The sequence below is a fragment of the Balaenoptera musculus genome, chromosome 20, assembly GCF_009873245.2.
Source record: "Balaenoptera musculus isolate JJ_BM4_2016_0621 chromosome 20, mBalMus1.pri.v3, whole genome shotgun sequence".
Taxonomy (NCBI): Eukaryota; Metazoa; Chordata; class Mammalia; order Artiodactyla; family Balaenopteridae; genus Balaenoptera; species Balaenoptera musculus.
The window spans coordinates 53201030-53219409 of NC_045804.1; the positions used below are offsets into that span (position 1 = coordinate 53201030).

The window sequence follows — 18380 nt, forward strand, 5'->3', positions numbered from 1 at the left end:
TCAAACCCACTTGCTGTCACCACCTGTTAAGCAAGCCTCAAATCACTGCCCTCATCAGGACCAAAAATAACATCAGCCGTCACTTCCCGAGCATGTGCTGGTGTTCTACACGGCTTCCCTAACCCTCACACCGACCTTACCACACCAGTGCTATTATATCCCCAGGTTACAGGTAAGAAAAGTAAGGCTTCGAGAGGTTACCTCAGCATCGTCAGCATTGAAACCAGGCTGGTTTCAGGGCAATGAACTCCTGAAGAGCAACGCACGCTGGACGGACAGGCTGCGTGCAGGCGCTGCACACCGGCCACACCTGCGGGGGAGGAGCCCGAGTCCGGCCAGCTCTGAAGGTTACTGGCCGTGTGGTCCCCAGTTCCACGTCACCATTCCCAGAGAACGAAGTCTCTCCACCAACACACCTGAAATGATGCCATCAGTCAACAATGGTGAGGGGACACCTGAAGTTTGCCCTGAAAACTGTTTTTTTTTTTCCCCTCTAGTTAATCCACTACCTAACCTTGGCAAGAGGGGGCTATTTCGGGCTACCTTCAAGTTCAATAATATAATTATACAAAATATAACAAAAATAACAGCTACATAAAAACTGAGCAGCACCGTGCTAGTTTAACTTAAGTGTTCATAACTGGAGCCTGAGAACACAGCCTGAGTGGGTCCTTAATACTCTGGAATGATACCCACCCAACACTAAACAGCAGTTGCCTATGAGGAAGGTGGGGGAGTGCTGGTTAGAGAGACTTGAGCTTGACCTGCCATGTCTAATTTTTTAAAGGAACACATTGGTGGATTTCCACTACAATAAAAGATTAATGTTGAAGATCCAAAGGAAATGCATCCAAATAGTTCCCTGGTGGTGGAACAATGGTGGTTTAAAAATTTCTTCAACTTTTCTGTATATTCCAAATTTTTATGTTGTAATCATGGAAAGACAAATAAACTTTAAAGTACATTCTTAAATGAATACAAAATACCTAAGTTCTAAAGAGGGTATTAAGGAACATGTGGCTAGAGGTTAATTGTACATCATTAATAAATAGGAATAACCACCCATATCTTTACAGAGTAATGTAACTCAGAACTACGAGTAAAAAGTATCAGCTAAATGGATGAAAAATGCTTGTGTGACTGCTCTTTGAAAGGGTAGCTCTCTCTCACACACACACAATTTAAATTGTGCTATATGCAAAATAAAACACTTCTTTAGAGCACTATTGGTGATTTGAAAATTTTAATTTAACCTTGTATTTAAAAACAATGAGATATTTTACAATCTCTCATGCAGATGCATTCACAATTTCAAATCATTTACTGGGTTCATATTAGCTGTCCAACCCACACGGGCTTTCTACTGGTATTCAGTGAGTCTCGGCTCTTACACCTGAGGTATCAGCTACCTCACAGACAGCCAGATGCAGAAAGTACTTCCGGGCCTGCTGCATGGACAGCATTCTTATAATTTTCAAATAAATGCCACTTCTTAAAATATTAATTCCACTGAAGAGTCCAGCAAAAACACCATAACCCACCCTGGTCAAGGTCTGCAAGTGGCACTTTGCTGAGAGGCAGCCTTGATTTTAATTTCCCGAGATTCACAATGGAAAGGTTGCCCCATGGGTACACAGTGCCCCCGTTTTGTCTGGATTCACAAGTTCCCCATGAGCGCCCCACAGCACTGGGACAGGCAGGGACCTGACTAGAAATTGGGACCCAAGTTCTAATCTAGATTCAGGAGTGAAGCCAGCACCTTAATCTCTGGGATTGTCCGCTCATGAGTAGAGAGATTTGTCATCTGAGGTGCCTTTCCCTGCTTCTAAGCCTTTAAACTTGACACTGGAATGAAGAGCAAATAAAAGCTTTCTTCAAAAGCTTCTGTTCCTTTTCTGGATCATGACACAAGCTCTAACCTGCAACAGCTGAGAATGAAGACTGAATTTTCTCCGGCACTAGCTGCTGCAAAGTGATCCACACAAATGTTCTGTGGCTTAAAACAGACCATCTTTTTAAATGTCTGGCATGTTAGATACTTAAGATCTTTGTTACATGAGAGTAGTCTTTTATTAAGTTCCTCACCTTCTTGACAAGGTTCCTAGGAAAGTCATTCCAAACCAACTACTCCTGAGTTGAAGTTCATATAAACTAAATCTTGGTATTTTTTTAGTAAGGGAACCTAAAAGGAGAATGGCACTGTATGAGTTCGCTAGGGCGCTGTCACAAAGTACCACAGCACCGGGTCTTGAACCACAGATGTTTATTGTCTCAGCAGTTCTGGCGGCTAGACGTCCCAGATTAACGGGTCGGCAGGGCTTGTTTCTGGAGGCCTCTCTGCATCTTCACGTGGTCTCCTCTCTGCCTGTGTCCCAATCTCTTCTCATAAGAACACCAGGCATGTTGGATGAGGGCCTTCCCTAAAGGCCTCATTTTAACTTTATCACCCTTTTAGAGACTGTCTCCACTGGGTTAGGACTTCAACGAACACATGAATCTGGGGGAAAGTTCAGCCCATAACCACTACAGAGTTTATGACTTTTCTTTTTCACATGCCTTGACATAAGTATCTATAGTAGGTTTTAACATAAGTATTGAGAATTTAAAAACCAAAAGATAGCGCCATGTCACGTGCACAGAGCACAGAACTGATGTGCAAGGAAAGCCCATGTCTGATGAGGCGCCACACCTGTTACGGTTTGTTGAGACTTTCAGAGGCTTTGCAGCAGCTTCAGGTGGAGAATGGTGATAAACGGTCAAGTCCAGACAGCAGGGAAGTTAAATTCAGAAACAAAAGCCAGCATCTTCCTGAATGGCTGTCTGCCTAGCACTTTGTGGATGGATGCACCAGAAGATGACGCACCTAACTCACCCAGATCCAAACCTGCCCACCTCCACCCTCAAAACAGTCTCTCGAGGCCCCAGTCCCCCAGCCACCGCATCGGAGGCACCTGGGGTGGCACGTGTGAACGCAGGTCTTTGCATCCTTCCTCAGCTCAGTGAACCCAGCCCTGGGCCCGGGAACCTGCACTTTAACAAGCACCCACCTACCTGCCCCCTCGAGCCTGGGGGGGGTCTCAGCCCAGAGAGCTATAAGCTGCCATCTCTGCACCCACGAGAAAGGCCACGGTTGTCCAAGCTGCAAAACTGAGCACACCTTTATTTCAGACAAGTGCAATCCAGTACAGGCAGGAAGGTACTCTGTACACACTCATGATTTGTATCCTCTTATACCCATTTGGCAGGTCCCTGAAAGCCTGGCACATCATTCAGCTAAAAAAATCACATGAAAGATCCCTAGGGAATCTGATCTAATGGTCTGCCCCAAACAACAGATTTTCTCTCCACTAGTAAAATCAGCACCTGCTGACAGGGGAACACAATGCAAACCTGACAGTGATTTTCATTAACAAGCAAGACTACACTAATGCTTTCAAGCATAAAGATCAACTGTGAATGTCAGAGAGCCTAATTTGACTGTTATCAGCCACCCAGAACTCAAAGAGGAAAGCAAGGTCACCATGGCAGTTACGCTCTTCCTGGAAATTCACTACAACCTGACAGAGCAGGAGTCCAAGACACTGGAGAGACAGCCACGCTGATCAGACGGCCCTGCTCACGTGGAGAGACCCCATGGCTGCGTCTTTTCCGGCTGCGTCCTTCCCTGAGGTCCATTCTGCTGGCTTCACGGAAACTTGGTCCTCTGGTCTCAAGGCGACAATTTGGGAGACTTCTGGTTGTAATCTTTACAGTTCCAAGAATCCATCCTTGCTGAACCCAAGAGTAGCATGCCCTGCCCAAAATTTAGGTGTTCTCCTGGTATGAAGGCCATTCTGTAGGCTGCATGTATATACATATAAGTATCGGCCCCTATGGGAGACAAAGCTTCCTTCCTCTTTAGCAGAATAGCGCACGGCAGCACTGCTTTGGCTAGCTCTTTTTCCTGTGTTCCCTCATGTGCGCAGCAATCGAACCAGCTATTTCTGCATTCTTCTTGTTCTGGCCAAAATAATCTAGAAACTCACCATCTGGTCCAATCAAGTACATTATGATTGTATGATCCACCTGCAGAGAAAAGGCGGGGGGGAAGGAGAGGATGACAAAAAGTTCACCAAAATAAGCTGCTTATTTTACTGAATAAATGCTGCAGGATAAGAGACTTCACATTACTAGTTAAGCAACCTTTGTAGCATCTATTATTTATGGAACAGGCCTAAGTCTATTATACTAAGTACACAGCGAGGAATTATCTAAAATCTTTCCAGAAACGTGCCGACTGTTGCCTGACACGTCAGCTAGAACTTGGAATTCTTTTGGTTCAGTCCTTACCACACTCATCCACACAACGTCTGAGAAAAGAACGCACTTCTAAGAAACGGTCACTGCTAGCCTTCATTAAACAGCCAATGCTTGTGGAACAGCAAGGCCTGCTTGGGAAGAGCCTACATTTATGAGTAAAATATTTCATCTGACCCCTTAACCATATTATAAAGAGACACCACACGGGATTAAAAGTGTTGGTGAAAAATACTTTCTTTATTAAGTTCTTGGGTATATTCTTTTATGTTTTAGGAAGAACTGGTTATCATTCAACAGGCTAAATTCTGCTTACCATGTTATATTACAAACAAAAACAGAAAAGTAACCACTAAATATATAATATATAAATTCTAATACAGTATTTAGTCCTCATATTAGTGACTCAGATGGAAACATGAGAACGAGTGTTGTCCTCCCCTAAGAAATGTCACTACACTGAACAATCCTACCTGAAGCACATCACCCAGAAGTTCCTCAGGAGCCGCAAGTGCTACACCCCCAAGGAGCTACCTTAAATCCATTATCCACTTTCACGGCCAAGTTCTTAAAGTGTCCCTAGCTCCACCTAAAGTTCAGACTAGCCACCAATTTTTTAGTTACACGCTTCGACAAATCCAATTTTAAATGAGTTGAAGACTTGGCACTTAGAATTCTTGGAGTTTATTCCAGGCTTGATTGCTGTTTGGCAAGACAAAAAGACAGACAGGAATGCGATCATACATACCAAGCTGGAGACACCCCACATGTACCCAGACACACATGATGTGTCTGTTAGGTTATCGTGCTTTTACACACACACATTCATAAAGAGAGAGTAAATGGAAAGAGCCACTTGCTCCTTCACATAAGGAAGGAATGCAGACCCAGAGGGCTCAGACAGCTGGCGATCTTGAGGGGCTGCGAGTAATTCACTGCGGGAGGACAGGGAACCCACGTTTCTCCAGTTGTCTGACAGAGTCAGAACCAGGTCTCCAGGTGTCTCTTAAAGCCCTACTCCACAGCTTACACCTCTCTTTCTCCCCATTTCTTCCTCTTTCCTATTCTTTCTATTCTCTCTCCCCCTTAAAAAACCAGAATTTCAGCGTGTGTTGGGCTTATTTTATGAGTGTTCTTCACATAAACTACTTTCTAATACATAATAAAAATATCGTTCTACACAAACTGTCAAACTTGTCAGTGGTCACGTCTCAGTGTTCACTTGGGTTGTGGGCACAGCAAATCATATGTAAATAAGAATGAAAGAATACACAGTAAATGTATACAATGAAGTCTTCCACTCCTTCCAGACTCCCAGAGTCCCTCAGTTCTCCTCAGAGGGCACCACTACCACCAGTTCCTGCTGTTATTCTTCCAGAGAAACCCCCTGCGTCTATCAGTGTGTCGATAACCACCTATTTCTTTTTAGACAGAATTAACAACACACTATACTTGTTTTCTCACTTAGCAATATACTGGGCGTTGTTCTGTATCAGTACATATATAGTAGCCTTTTAAAGAATGGTTGCTTGGTTTTCAGTCTTTTTTACAAACAATGCTATAGGTTATCTCTGTAGGACAAATTCCAAAAAATGGGGTCTCTAACCTAAAAAGTATTCCACTTTAGAGGCTGACGATACTGACAAACAGCCTTCTTACGAGGGCGTATCAGTTTAATTCCCATCAACAATGCATGAAAGTGCCAGCCGGTCCAATTTCACTCCAACGCTACAGCGTTTTCTCTTTTCCTAAATTAGATTTTGACAATATCTTTGGCCTTTCTGATCTAACAGGTGAAAAATGGCATCACATTATACAATTCACATTTCTTTTATTGTGAATAAAACTGAACATCTTTTCTTAGGTGTGAAAGCTATTTGTATTCTTTTGCAAAAGTACTTCCTAATTAATATTTAGAAAATAATGTAATACTATACATATAACGCAATGATGTGCACATTTAGCTTTCAGTGGAATCCTAAATGTTTGTAACCTGGGTTACATATACTATGGGTCAGAGGATGCCACTTGTATTCAAAGCCAGAAGCTCACCTCTGTTGCTATCTAGATTAAGAAAACTTCATTCTTTTATATCTCAACCTTTAAGGTACTCCCTCATTCCCTACATGTCCTTAAATCTTAAGAGAAGTTCCCCATACCATCTTGCGGAAGAAAATCTGTAACCTCAAGGGACAGAAGTCATACTAACGAAAAACCCAAGAAGCTGGAGAGTGTCTCCCCCTACTGGTTGATTTGGCAAATGTACAGCAGTGAACTCACTGATTCTTATCAAACGTCACATTCTTATGGCAGTAGACCAGTATTTATTTGTCAAAATGGGGTCTGGGATGGGTTCTAGAGGATCCAAGAATCTCCATAAGACGTACATATTTACATCTTGATTTTTAAGACTAAAAAAGTTAATATCCATATTCTGGATTATCTGCATGGCTACCTTAGAGTGCCCAAACCTTGTTTATGTTTACGAGCTCCCTGGCACCTCGCTGTATACTGCTGGTTACGGTCAGACAAGAAAAAGATGCATTCTTACTAAGTCAAGAACAACCAGTCCAGGTAGGCTACACAATGAAAGGTTCCAAAGCAATTTAAGTAAAAAACCGCGAGGGGCGGCTGACTATAGAGGTGGGTGTCTCAAATCACATTCCTGTGGTGAGCAGCGCTTCGGTTTCAGCCAAGTATCTCTTATTACGTTAACTGAATGTTTTACTTGAGTTTTATAAGTTGTTTGCTCTAATTTGTAAAATTTATTTTAACTCTAGAATTATGAGCTATAAGCAACAAGACTAAAGGGTGTTACCTAGTTAACAACTGTACGTATGTAAACAATTGAATACAACTATTCAGCACCGGAAGTCAGACGGACTAGCTCAACTGCTCCCACTATCATCATAGGTTAAACCTCAAAACCAGTCAATACAGCTCTCTTTCATAGGAAGAGTAAAGAATTCTGAAAAGCTCTTGTTTCTCCACGGCTTCCTTTCTGCTCTCCTCTCATTCTTCTCATGCTGCTGGCGTGACAAGAGGAAGCCACAGTAGGGTCCCTCTACTTTCCTTAAACTTAGGGTGTAAGAAGAAAATGCTCACTTTTCTTGTCTTTTTCTCCCATGAACCCAAGTTTCCCTAAGTCTATGAGGCACCAGAACTAGAAAATAAGATTACTGTGTGGGCTTAAGGCAAAGGGACCAGAAACGTGCTTTTAATTTAGGCCAAAGGCTACAGTGCTGGGACTTCCCGGAGGGCGCAGTGGTTGGGACTCTGTGCTCCCAGCGCATGGGGCCTGGGTTCGATCCCTGGTCAGGGAACTAGATCCCACACGCATGCCACCACTAAAAGTTCGCATGCCACAACTAAGAAGCCCACCTGCCACAACTAACACCCAGCACAACCAAATAAATAAATAAATAAAATATTAAAAAAAAAAAAAGCTACAGGGGCACATGTGCTCCAGGTTCAAAAGTGGTGAGGAAATCACAGTGGGCCGTAGAGACAAAGCACCACAGTGGGATGTCCCCTCTGCATGTCACTCTTGGGAGCTGGCCATGGCGTTGCTGGAAGAGCAACGACTCAAGATTCTGACCATCTTTCTTTCTACAAAACCAGCTCTGTGGCTGGAAAGGCTCTTATGATTAATCACTTTGTCTAACCAATACTATAGAGAAATTAGAGCATGACAACTGAGGAAAAAACCTGAAATAATACTAAAATACAATGTCAACTCTTCATGTGATAGGGAAAAACGTCCACATTGAGAAGGAAACTGGGTGCGTAGGGGTGGCGCTTATGCTTCACTGTGAAACCACTGATGAGAAGAGGAACAAGGTGACCCAGGACTCCTGGGCAGCGCCGATGAACGTGAAGACGGCTCTTTAATATAAGAGCTACAGGAGAACAACCTGATAGAATTTGTTCTTCATCATTAAAAAAAACTTTATCAAGTACCTAATTACGTAGAGCATAATAGCTGCAAACGCAACTAAACACAAAATTATGCAAACGCATAGTTGGTATGAAAAGAAATCTTATGGGAAGTCTAGCTGCCTATGGCTTTCTTTTCTCTTGCTTTTCAGAATTCTTACTCACTCAACCCAAAAACGCAGTTCCCTACGGCCTAACACTACTTCTCAAAAGGAGTATATTTCTTATACCTCTTCATTGAGGGCAGAGAGAACCAATACAATGTTTATCAACTAAAATGAGCTTTGCCCCAAATGATTATATTATATTCTATTGGATCTAAGATATCCCTGATTTTATATTGCCCTATAATTTTATGTGCCACTAGAAAAGCAGGCAATTAAACTCTAAGAACAATGAATATAAATTAAACAATCATCCTTCAAAAAATATATATACTTCTTCTATCCTTTCAAACATCCCTAATTATTAAGGAATTTGCTATGATCTCAGATTATCTTTCGTTTTAATTTCATTTTTAAAGCCAGTCGTCACGGAAAGCTATATGAATGTCTGGGACCTGGGAGCCTGTCCAGGTGTTGAAAGCAGTGCATTTGCTTACTATGTAGTCCTCATCTTCGTCCTTGGGGCCAGGGCTGTAATACACTCTGAATGCTCTGGCCATTTGATCGATCTCTTCTTTTGTGCCAGTTAAGCCAATCAGTTTGGGAGAAAATTCTAAATAAAAAATGAGAAAGACAGTGAAAAAGAAGCAAGCAAAACAACCATCCCTACACTTCAAAAAACAGTATCAGTTATACAGCAGCCCTACTGCCACTTTCTTCCTGTGAGTCCCTAAACATTTCTTCATGTTTCAAAGAAAAACAAATTCGCATAGAACAAATGAAAATTCTCCTCTGTAATATATGTCACATTCACCAAGACAGATCACACTGGAATTAAACTAGAAATCAATGGCAGAAAGATATCCGGAAAACCCCCTAACGCATGGAAATTAAACACACTTCTAAATAACACATGGGCCAAAGAAGAAATCTCAAGAGAAATTAAAAAAATATCTTGAATAAAATAAAAATGGAAACACAACTTATTGAATACATATAGTAGAAAAGAAGATCTAACATCAGTAATATAAGTTTCCACCTTAGGATCTAGGAAAAGAGCAAATTAAATCCAGAGTATGCAGAAGAAGAGAATTAGAGCAGAAATCAATGAAACTTAAAACAGGCTATTAATAGAGAAGAGCAATGAAACCAAAAGTTGGTTTTTGGTAATATATAAGTCAAATCCTTTCATGACTAGTAAAGAGCTGGAGGGAATATATTCTAATTATTTAAATCACAATTTTTGTTAATTTAGTGGTTCTTAAATATTTAGGTGTAGTTCTGAGATATGCTGAAGTTTAAAGATATTATTATGAATTAAGCACAACAGTTTTCCATTGTATCATATGAGAAAAAAGTTTGCTGACAATTAGTTCATACCAGATCAAAATACCTGTATCTCATTTTCTAACACATAATCTCACAGCATGCATTTGCTATTAAGTTTTTGGAATTTATGTAAGTAAGCTGGGGAAGTCACTTAAAACACCTGGATTCATCAGACTACTGAGCCGAGTCCAACATTTAACAGCAGTACCTTCTTCCAAAGGTAGAGGAAGCCTATTTTTATTCTTTGGACTAATTCATTCTAAATTGAAAAACTGCTCAGATACTGAAAAAGCAAGGTAGCTTGTTCTTCTTCCCTACGCTCTGACTAAATGAAGAGAAGGTGAGTGAAGCCTCAATTAGTTGCACATCCAAACCTTTTCAAAAAATTGTTGAAATTGCAGTAATTTTCTAAATACCAACTTAAATATTTAAAAATCCCTCCCAAATGCAACTAGAAATGATCACATCATCAATCACTGTATGTACCTGCTGATGAAGAATATTACCGTAAGGTTTTGGTATTTCCATTAGGTACGGCAACTCAAATGTCTACTCATTTGGGGATTATCTAAGGTTTGGTTAATATGTGATAATAAACAATTGCCAGTATGACACACATTTAAATTGGAGATCATTTATCACCCAATGAGTTATACCTGCTTTTTACTGCTTTAGAAAATAACGATGCCATTGCTCAAATTTCTGACATACCTGTAAACTGTGGACATAAATTCTGCTTGTATATAATAAAAACTCTAAAACTTCAACGAGAAAACAAACCTTTGTAACCTTGGGTTAGGCAAAGATCTCTCACATATGAAACCAAAAAATTATCTATGAAAGAACAAGCTAATAAACTGAACTTCATCAAAATGGAAACTGCTCTTCAAAAGCCATGGCTGACATGACAAGCCATAGACCGGGAGGAAATATTTGCAAATCATACACCTGATAAAAGACTTGTATCAGGACTATAAACAATAAATAAATAAGTAAAAATAAACAGCCCCATAAGAATGGGTAAAAGATTTGGAGACGCTTTACCAAAGAAGACATACAGATGGCAAATAACGGCATGAAAAGATGCTTAATGTTAAAAGTTATTAAGGGAAATGCATTAATAAAACCACAATGAGATATCACTAAGCATCTACTGAAGTGGCTAAAATTAAAAAGACTGACCCTACTAAGTGTGCGAGGATGTGGAGGAGCTGGAGCTCTCATACACTGCCAGTGGGAGTGTAAAAATGTACCACCACTTTGGAAAAAAGTTTGTCAGTTTCTTAAAAAGTTAAACATTCACCTATCACATGACCCAGCCACTCCACTCCCAGGTATTTACTCAAGAGAAATGAAAGCATGTGTCCACACAAAGACGTACGTGTACATGAGTGCTCAGCAGCTTTATCTGTAATAGCCAAAGACTGGAAATAACTCCAATGTCCATCAATGGGATACTACTCAGCAATAAAAATGAATGAACTATTGACACACGCTACAACATGGATGTATCTCAACATAATTACACTGAAGGAAGTCATTAAAAAGAAAGAGCATATACTGTATAATTCCATTTACATAAACTTCTAAAAATGCAAACTAATCTATATTGATGGAAAGCAGATCAGTGCTTGCCTGGAGACAGGAGGTGGGTGCAGAGGAGGGACATGAAGGAGGAATTAGCAAGGGCACATGGAAGCTGCTGGGGGTGATGGATATGTTCACTCTGACTGTGGTGATGGTTTCCCAGGTGCACACATGTGTCAAAAGATAACACACTGTGCACTTTAAGTATGTACTCTTTTTATATGTCAACTATCTCTCAATACATGAGTTAAATAATAAAATATACAGCAGGTCTTACATAAGACACATTTTAAAATAACTCAAAGTTTTAGTGGATATGCATTAGAAGGTATCATACAATAAAAATAAATAGAAAACTATTCATTAGTCCTTCTGACCAGTAGCTTAAATCAATTCCACCATAATTAAAATGGAAATTCCTGATTTTTAAGCACGCATGTTCCACACACTAGTACAACAACAACAAAACCTGTCTGATCAGATTTTTATTCTCATCACTTTTTTCAGCTGAAGAAACTTGAATTCAGAGAAATTACCCAAGCTCATAAGAACCTAAATATTCATCCTTAATTCTACCATAATTTATAGTCTTTAAAAGTACCTTCTAATAGTTTTTAAGTGCATGTTGAGATGTTTGAATTGAAATTCTTCCTTAAAATGGTTATGTGTTTAGCATTAATATTTTAGATTTATAAAATATATACTATGAATTCAAAATGTGCTTATATTTAATAATTTTTCTTTAATCTCCCAATGAACATACTCCCAGAATGTCTGTCTGTCCTAATTTTACAAAGGGAAGAGTGAGGTACTGAGCTGGAATCAGAAGCAATGTGTCCCCTCATTCAAGGGTCTCTTTACTTTGTTGATATATGAAGGCCAAGTTCAATCTTTCCTCTGTGACAAAATAAAGAGCCCTGCACCATATAACTGATATATGAAGGCCAAGTTCAATCTTTCCTCTGTGACAAAATAAAGAGCCCTGCACCAGGAACTTACCGGCCACAGTCACAATTCTGAGCCTCTTTTCATCCACCTGTAAAACTGGTGACAGTACCATATGTCCCCCGTATCTTACAAAGCATTCCAAGGTCTGAATAAGCTGATCTTTCAAAAACTTTAAGAGCTAAACAGATGTAAAGTATTGTGAATAAAACACACCTTTTACATAATTTGCGATGGCTTCTTTTGTGTCCCTCTCTGGGTCAATAGTGATGAAAAGTGGAGTTAAATCTGGCAGAGTTGGAATACTATCTGAAAGAAAGTTCTTGTTAATCAGTATTCACATTCTAAGGGAAAAGACAAACAGCAATTACAGTAGCGTGTAGGGAGTGCTACAGCAAGGTGTTCAGGCAACACAGAGGGACATCTAACACAGATGGGGAAGGGGACGGGACAGCCTCCAGGAAAGGCAGATATATACACATCTGTGGTGCAATCAGACAGATATCCTATCAAATACCTGCACCCCTGCACACATGCTGTTACTCAGAATCACATCACGTGTGATTCCTGTCTCTTAATCCAATGCAATGTTTGTAGGATTCCCCCGCCCCACCCACCATTTCTCAGGGGCAAAGAAACTATTAATAAGGACTGAATATCCTGGAACAGTTCATTTTAAGAAGGATGTACATCACAGACCATACCACAGATTTCCTAGTCTAACCATCAGTCACCAGGGAAAAAGCAATGGCAATGTCAGTGATGAAAGGCTACAAAAAGAAAGGGACACAAAGCAGAGTTAAGGGAGACCCAGACCACACCAACATTTTTAAGCAACCTAACATTTAGCATCAAAACAAGCTTCCTTTGGTAAAGAATAAGGTCATGGGAATCACAGCCACTAACAAGCCTAACACTGAGATTTTATGTTCTCACAAACTGAATAATTACAACCCTCCACCTAACAGTAATAATATAAGAATGTGAAAAGCATAGTAACATTAGGGACATCAAGTAAACACATACTTTTTTATAGGAAGAGATGGCTTTCTTACCTATTTCATCCACAACTTGAATCATTTTTTCTAGTTCTTCTGGACAGATATCAGGGCAATGAGTGAAACCAAAATAAATCAATACCCATTGACCCAGGTAGTCCTTATCAGTTTTGGGCTCGCCAGTATGAGTTGTGAGGGAAAATGGGCCCCCAAGTAAAGGCTTTCCGATGCTTCGCTGCCGTTCCTTCTCCAGCTCTTAAACACACACGAACACACACCAAAGGGGAAAAAAAAAGTCAATCTAACACAGGTACTCAAATGCCTGATCTATGGTTCATTCTATACTACTGACTGAGGGCACAAAATGCGGAAGAAATAGCCTCAGTTTTCAAGAAGCTTAAAAAATCTTTTAAGAGAAATAAGCATAAAACAATAAAATAAAATCAAACGCTATTGTATATAGTAAGGACTGCAAGAAAAGAAAGTGGTAAAACTATTTTCTTCCTCTTCCAGAACAATTCAGTCCTTAGCCATTAGGTGTGGCCACGACGGGGGTGAGGGCACAGCAGAGCAGAATGTCTGAGCCCAAGTGGGCGAGGTGGGTGGCCTGGCAGTGGGTGTCTGAGCCTGAGTGTGCTGAGGAGAGCAGCTGCATGGGGAGAGGACAGCAGTAATGGGAACTCAGTTACATACAGGGGCTTGACCAAATAAGTAAATACATTAAAGAGCTACAAATGAAAAGGGAGTTAGAACAATGGAAGGAGAGAAAACTAGAATGAACGCTGAAGTACTGGAAAGAAATGGGAGGTACAATACAAACTTATAGTTTCAATATAGATAGATACAGAAATAAGTATAGATGTAAATAAGCACATCTCTCTCCTAGCTCTGTCCACTGAAAGGACCCAGGGGCGGATACACCCCAAGAGCAATGAGCTCATATCCTGACTTCTAATATCCTCCTCCACTAAAAGGAAATGAGGCTTTTAGAGAAACGGCTGATACCAGGACTGGGACAGAGAAAGTACACGAACCTAGAACATCCTTTTGTGTCAGAATTAAGTTCGAACCCAAAGCACACAGGAGGCATGTCAAAAGGAAACAGAAGCTTGTGTCAAAGGGGCTCCCACTGACCAATCTGGGACAATGTGAGTGTCAAAGCAAAGACAATAATGGATTACAACTCACCGGCTTGCTAGGAAATCATGAATCACACTGATATAAATAAATGAATTGAGAGTTTGATGGGGAACAGAATATTTACATGTATAAATACATAATATTTACATGTGTAAATGTACATCACAAAATACACATTAATTACATTTTCAGTAGAGAAGCCTGACAGACACCACCTTAATCAAGTGATCAAACTGAACTTAAATCAGTAATGGGACAAACTGAAATCATATGACACCTGACTAAATGCAATGAGAACACAGCGTCCTGAATCTAACCATGAGGAAACATCAGACAAACCCAAACGAAGGGACAGTCTACAAAACAGCTGGCCTGTAATCTTCCAAGCTGTCAAGGTCATGAGAGTCGGGTAAAGGCTGAAAAACTGTTACAAACTGAAGGAGACCAAAGAAAAAACTAGGTATGAGGTGTGGTTCTGAACTGGATCTTTCTGCTATAAAAGGAGGGCATCAGTTGGGACCTCCCTGGCTGTCCAGTGATTAAGACCCTGTGCTTCCACTGTGGGGGGCACAGGTTCAATCCCTGGTTGGGGAACTAAGATCCCGCATGCCACAAGGCACAGCCAAAAAAATTAAAAATAAATAAAATAAAATAAAGTAAATAAAAGGAGGGCATCAGTTGCACAACTTGAATGAGGTCTGAAGATTGAACGGTGTAACATATTGATATTAATTTTCTGATTTTGATGGCTGCATTGTGGTTATGTTGGAGAATGTCCTTGTTTGTAGAAAATACACAACAAAGTATGTGGAGATGATGAGGCATCATGTCAGCAAATACTCTCAAACAACTTAGGCACACTTTTAATGCTGTTTCATAATACAAGTTTTTATAAAACAAAATTATTAACTGAAGGTGAAATTCCAAACTAAAGTCAAAAGAAGCTTGGCTTTTTCTACAATCGTCTCTACCATTACTTTCCTAGTTTGTCAGGTTTCATTTTGAAATTGAAGGAACTTAACTGCTTATTAAAATATGAAAATCATATCAATAAAACACTGCTTGTTACACAAAAGAAAATACCTGTATATCAATATGGATCTTATATTCCTAAAGTTCTAAAGCCTATGAATTTTCACTCCCAGATGTAAACATTATCCTTTGTATAATGTCATCAAAAGAGACTCTCTAAAGAATCAAAACAGAGTGATACTTTAAAGATTTACTGGAAACTTCTAAAACAAATCTTAAAAGTCCTGAAATTCACTAAAATATAAAGTTCTTGTAAACAGTTTCTAAACACTCCGAGTGTTAGTCCAGAGCAGTTCCTTGCCGTGAAATTCCCTCTGGCCTGGCAGAACCTCATCTAGTGAATCCTTCACTTCTGTGTCTGTTTCACTGTCATGGGCGCCTGAGTGGCTGGACTGCACCTTAGTCATCTTTGCACCCTCTGGACTTCTTACTATCTACATCCAGATCTGTCCACAATAAGTCTTTTCACATGGTTAGACAGTGGTGCCCTGAACAGATAAGACAGTGGAAAAACAGGTGAAATCCAAATAAAGTTTGTAGTTTAGTGAACAGTACTGTATGAACTTTAATTTCTCACTTTTGATAAATTAGCCACAGTTATACAAGATATTAACATTAGGGGAAGAAAGGTGAAAGATACATGGAAACTCTGTCATTTTTACAACTCTTCTGTAAACCTAAAATTATTTCTAGATAAAAAGCTTAAAAACAACAATGACAAAAAGATGCCAGTCCACAGCCAGGAAGGATTTTATTCAGCGCTGACCAGATGATATCTACTTACTCTCTGTCTTTTCTTTCTTGAAGTACTTCATCCCAGCCAGTAAAACTCCTCCAATAGCAAATGTGATGGCTAAGGACTTCCAGGAAACAGGCTACTGGGGCAGAGATTTCAAAAATAAAAATACTAGAAAGATGCAAACATTTAATCACACTAAATTTATTACAGTAGTTTTTAAGATATCTACACACAGGCCTCGATCTTGTTAAATGGACAGCATGTTTCACGTTACTTTGGGATGAGAAAATACTGAAAGTTTCTGGGGATGCAGTTGCATCTGGGCTCCTAACACAATTACAAAGGCACTTCTTTCCAAGGGAAGGTTCCCTAAGTCGATTTCTTTTCATTTGGAAAAAAAGACCCAAGGCTCAATCAAGCACCATGATTGTTACCACGTGTGACCCAGATCCCAACTGCTGATTTAAAAACCAGTTAATCACCTGCTTGTGCTGATATTGAGAATACACAGAAATAAACCAAATAAATTTAGGAGGTTAACCTAACTCTGGCTTCCAAAAGTAACAAAGCCAAAGTAGAAGACAGCTAAAAGTGGAACGTCTTGCAAACTGCATCATTATTTCTTTGTACTTTTTCCAAGTCCCAAGATAAAATAACTCATTAACCTTCCCCCAGCTCCGAAGACCACTTCTCTTGTCCATCACTAGAGCCTAGTGGCTCTTAAGTTCTTCGGGGGTCAGAACTAGAACCCGGGAGAAACCAAAGAAAAAAGGCATATCCAGCACGCCACTACGGCCCACATGTGCTCAATTTCGGCATATACACACCAGGCTTCCGAAGGGAGAGCCAAGTGATAAATAATAAAAATGCTCTGACGCTTCAATCATGGGAAACTTAAGGTTGAGACCCACCCCCCGCTTAGAACACCTGAAACTTATTTTCTTGGCGCAAAAGCTAACTAAAATCCAAGCCCGGGTATCTAACCACGTGGAGAGGGTGGCGGTTCTGAGGTTCTCTTTACCGCAGAGGGTCCGTGCAAACCGGAGGGAAATGCGGGATGAGATTCTGTGACCCAGGGAGGTCAACCGGCGGAGTGGAGGACAACTTGAGGCCGAGTGGTTTCTGAGGTTATGACCAAGTGGGATGGGAAGGGCGCGCAGGGATGACTGTCGAGCAAAGGCAGGGCTCCAGGTGTGCACTCACCCGGGGCTGCGAGGGACGCGTGGGGTCTCCGCCGCCCTTCGGCTCCGGTCCTGACGAGCCGGGCGGGGGCGGCCTCGCCGTGCTGAGGAGCCGGCACCGCAGGCAGCTGCCAGCGAGCCCCGAGGCCCGCCACGCCTCCTCTGGTGGCGCGCGGAGCCGCCCCAGCATGACCTTCGCGGTCCCCTCCCCGGGGCCCCAAACCCCGAGTCCGCGAGGCAAGAGAGACCAAAGTTTGCCACCTGGAAGCCGCATTATTCTGCCGGGCGCGCGCAACAGCCCCGCCATGAGATCGAGAGACCGCGCCTCCTTTGCCCCGCCCCTCGACTTCCGGTACCGTTTCCGCTTCCTCCGAAAGGGCGGGAGAGCTACTCTTTCCGCTGCGCTCGATGGTGACGCGGTCGCCTAGCCGGTAGTCTGGGAGGCCTTCGCCGCGGAGTCGGCGCGCGGTAGGTGGTTCCTCGCGGCTGGAGGCGGGGCGGGGCGGGCCGGGCTGGGCTAGGCCTACGCGGGCGGGCGGGCGGCAGGGCCCTCGGGAGCTGGCAGGGCCCGGAGGAGGGGGCCGCGTCGGGGACCGGGCTGCGCGGCGGGAGCTGGGCCGGGAGGCCTGAGTGCAGCTCAGGGGCCTGGGGCTTCGGCGACAGCAGCCTCTCCTCCCCCACCGGGTGCCCCCAGCCTCGGAAAAGAGAAAACGGCGTCCGGAGGCGGCCGGGACCGGGCAGCCCCCGTCCCCAGCCTGGAGGCCGGTTGTTGACCGCTTTGCACCCCTAACGTAGAAGCGGACCCATTGCGCTTGAAATAATGTGCGACTTTTTAAACACATTTGCTGATTAGGATATTTGAGCGGTTAGGGTGACAAGGACTAGTCAAGTATGACTGAACTGCCTGGGACTTATATTCCCAGGGTACAAGGAACCTGACTAGAAATACCGGCCCTGTACGGAGTGGTGTCTCTCCTGCGTCGTGTCCCAGCCCTTGACTTGGGCTCTCTGGGCCCTAGGATTTCTACAAGCCTGTATTTACATAAGCCCCCTGTTAACTAGGCGGAGAGCGTTCGTAGGCTGACTTTTCATT

General features: G+C 41.9%; 2 protein-coding genes across 2 annotated transcripts in view; one reads left to right on the forward strand and one right to left on the reverse strand.

Moving 5' to 3' along the window:
• Positions 1–3140: 3140 nt before the first annotated feature.
• LOC118886741 (protein SCO1 homolog, mitochondrial) lies at positions 3141–17631 on the reverse strand. The gene is made up of 6 exons (XM_036836898.1): positions 17310–17631; positions 16152–16242; positions 13253–13450; positions 12414–12506; positions 8834–8949; positions 3141–4065 (listed from the first exon to the last, which is right to left on the reverse strand). Exons 1-6 carry the CDS (start codon positions 17592–17594, stop codon positions 3931–3933), a joined length of 918 nt encoding a protein of 305 aa, XP_036692793.1. The 5' UTR covers positions 17595–17631; the 3' UTR covers positions 3141–3930.
• A 57-nt stretch (positions 17632–17688) lies between these two features.
• Positions 17689–18380, forward strand: part of ADPRM (ADP-ribose/CDP-alcohol diphosphatase, manganese dependent) — a 380897-nt gene continuing 380205 nt past the window's right edge. Inside the window, exon 1 of the mRNA XM_036836897.1 lies at positions 17689–17755. The gene's annotated coding sequence lies outside the window, so the exon portion shown is untranslated. The remainder of the gene's footprint in view (positions 17756–18380) is intronic.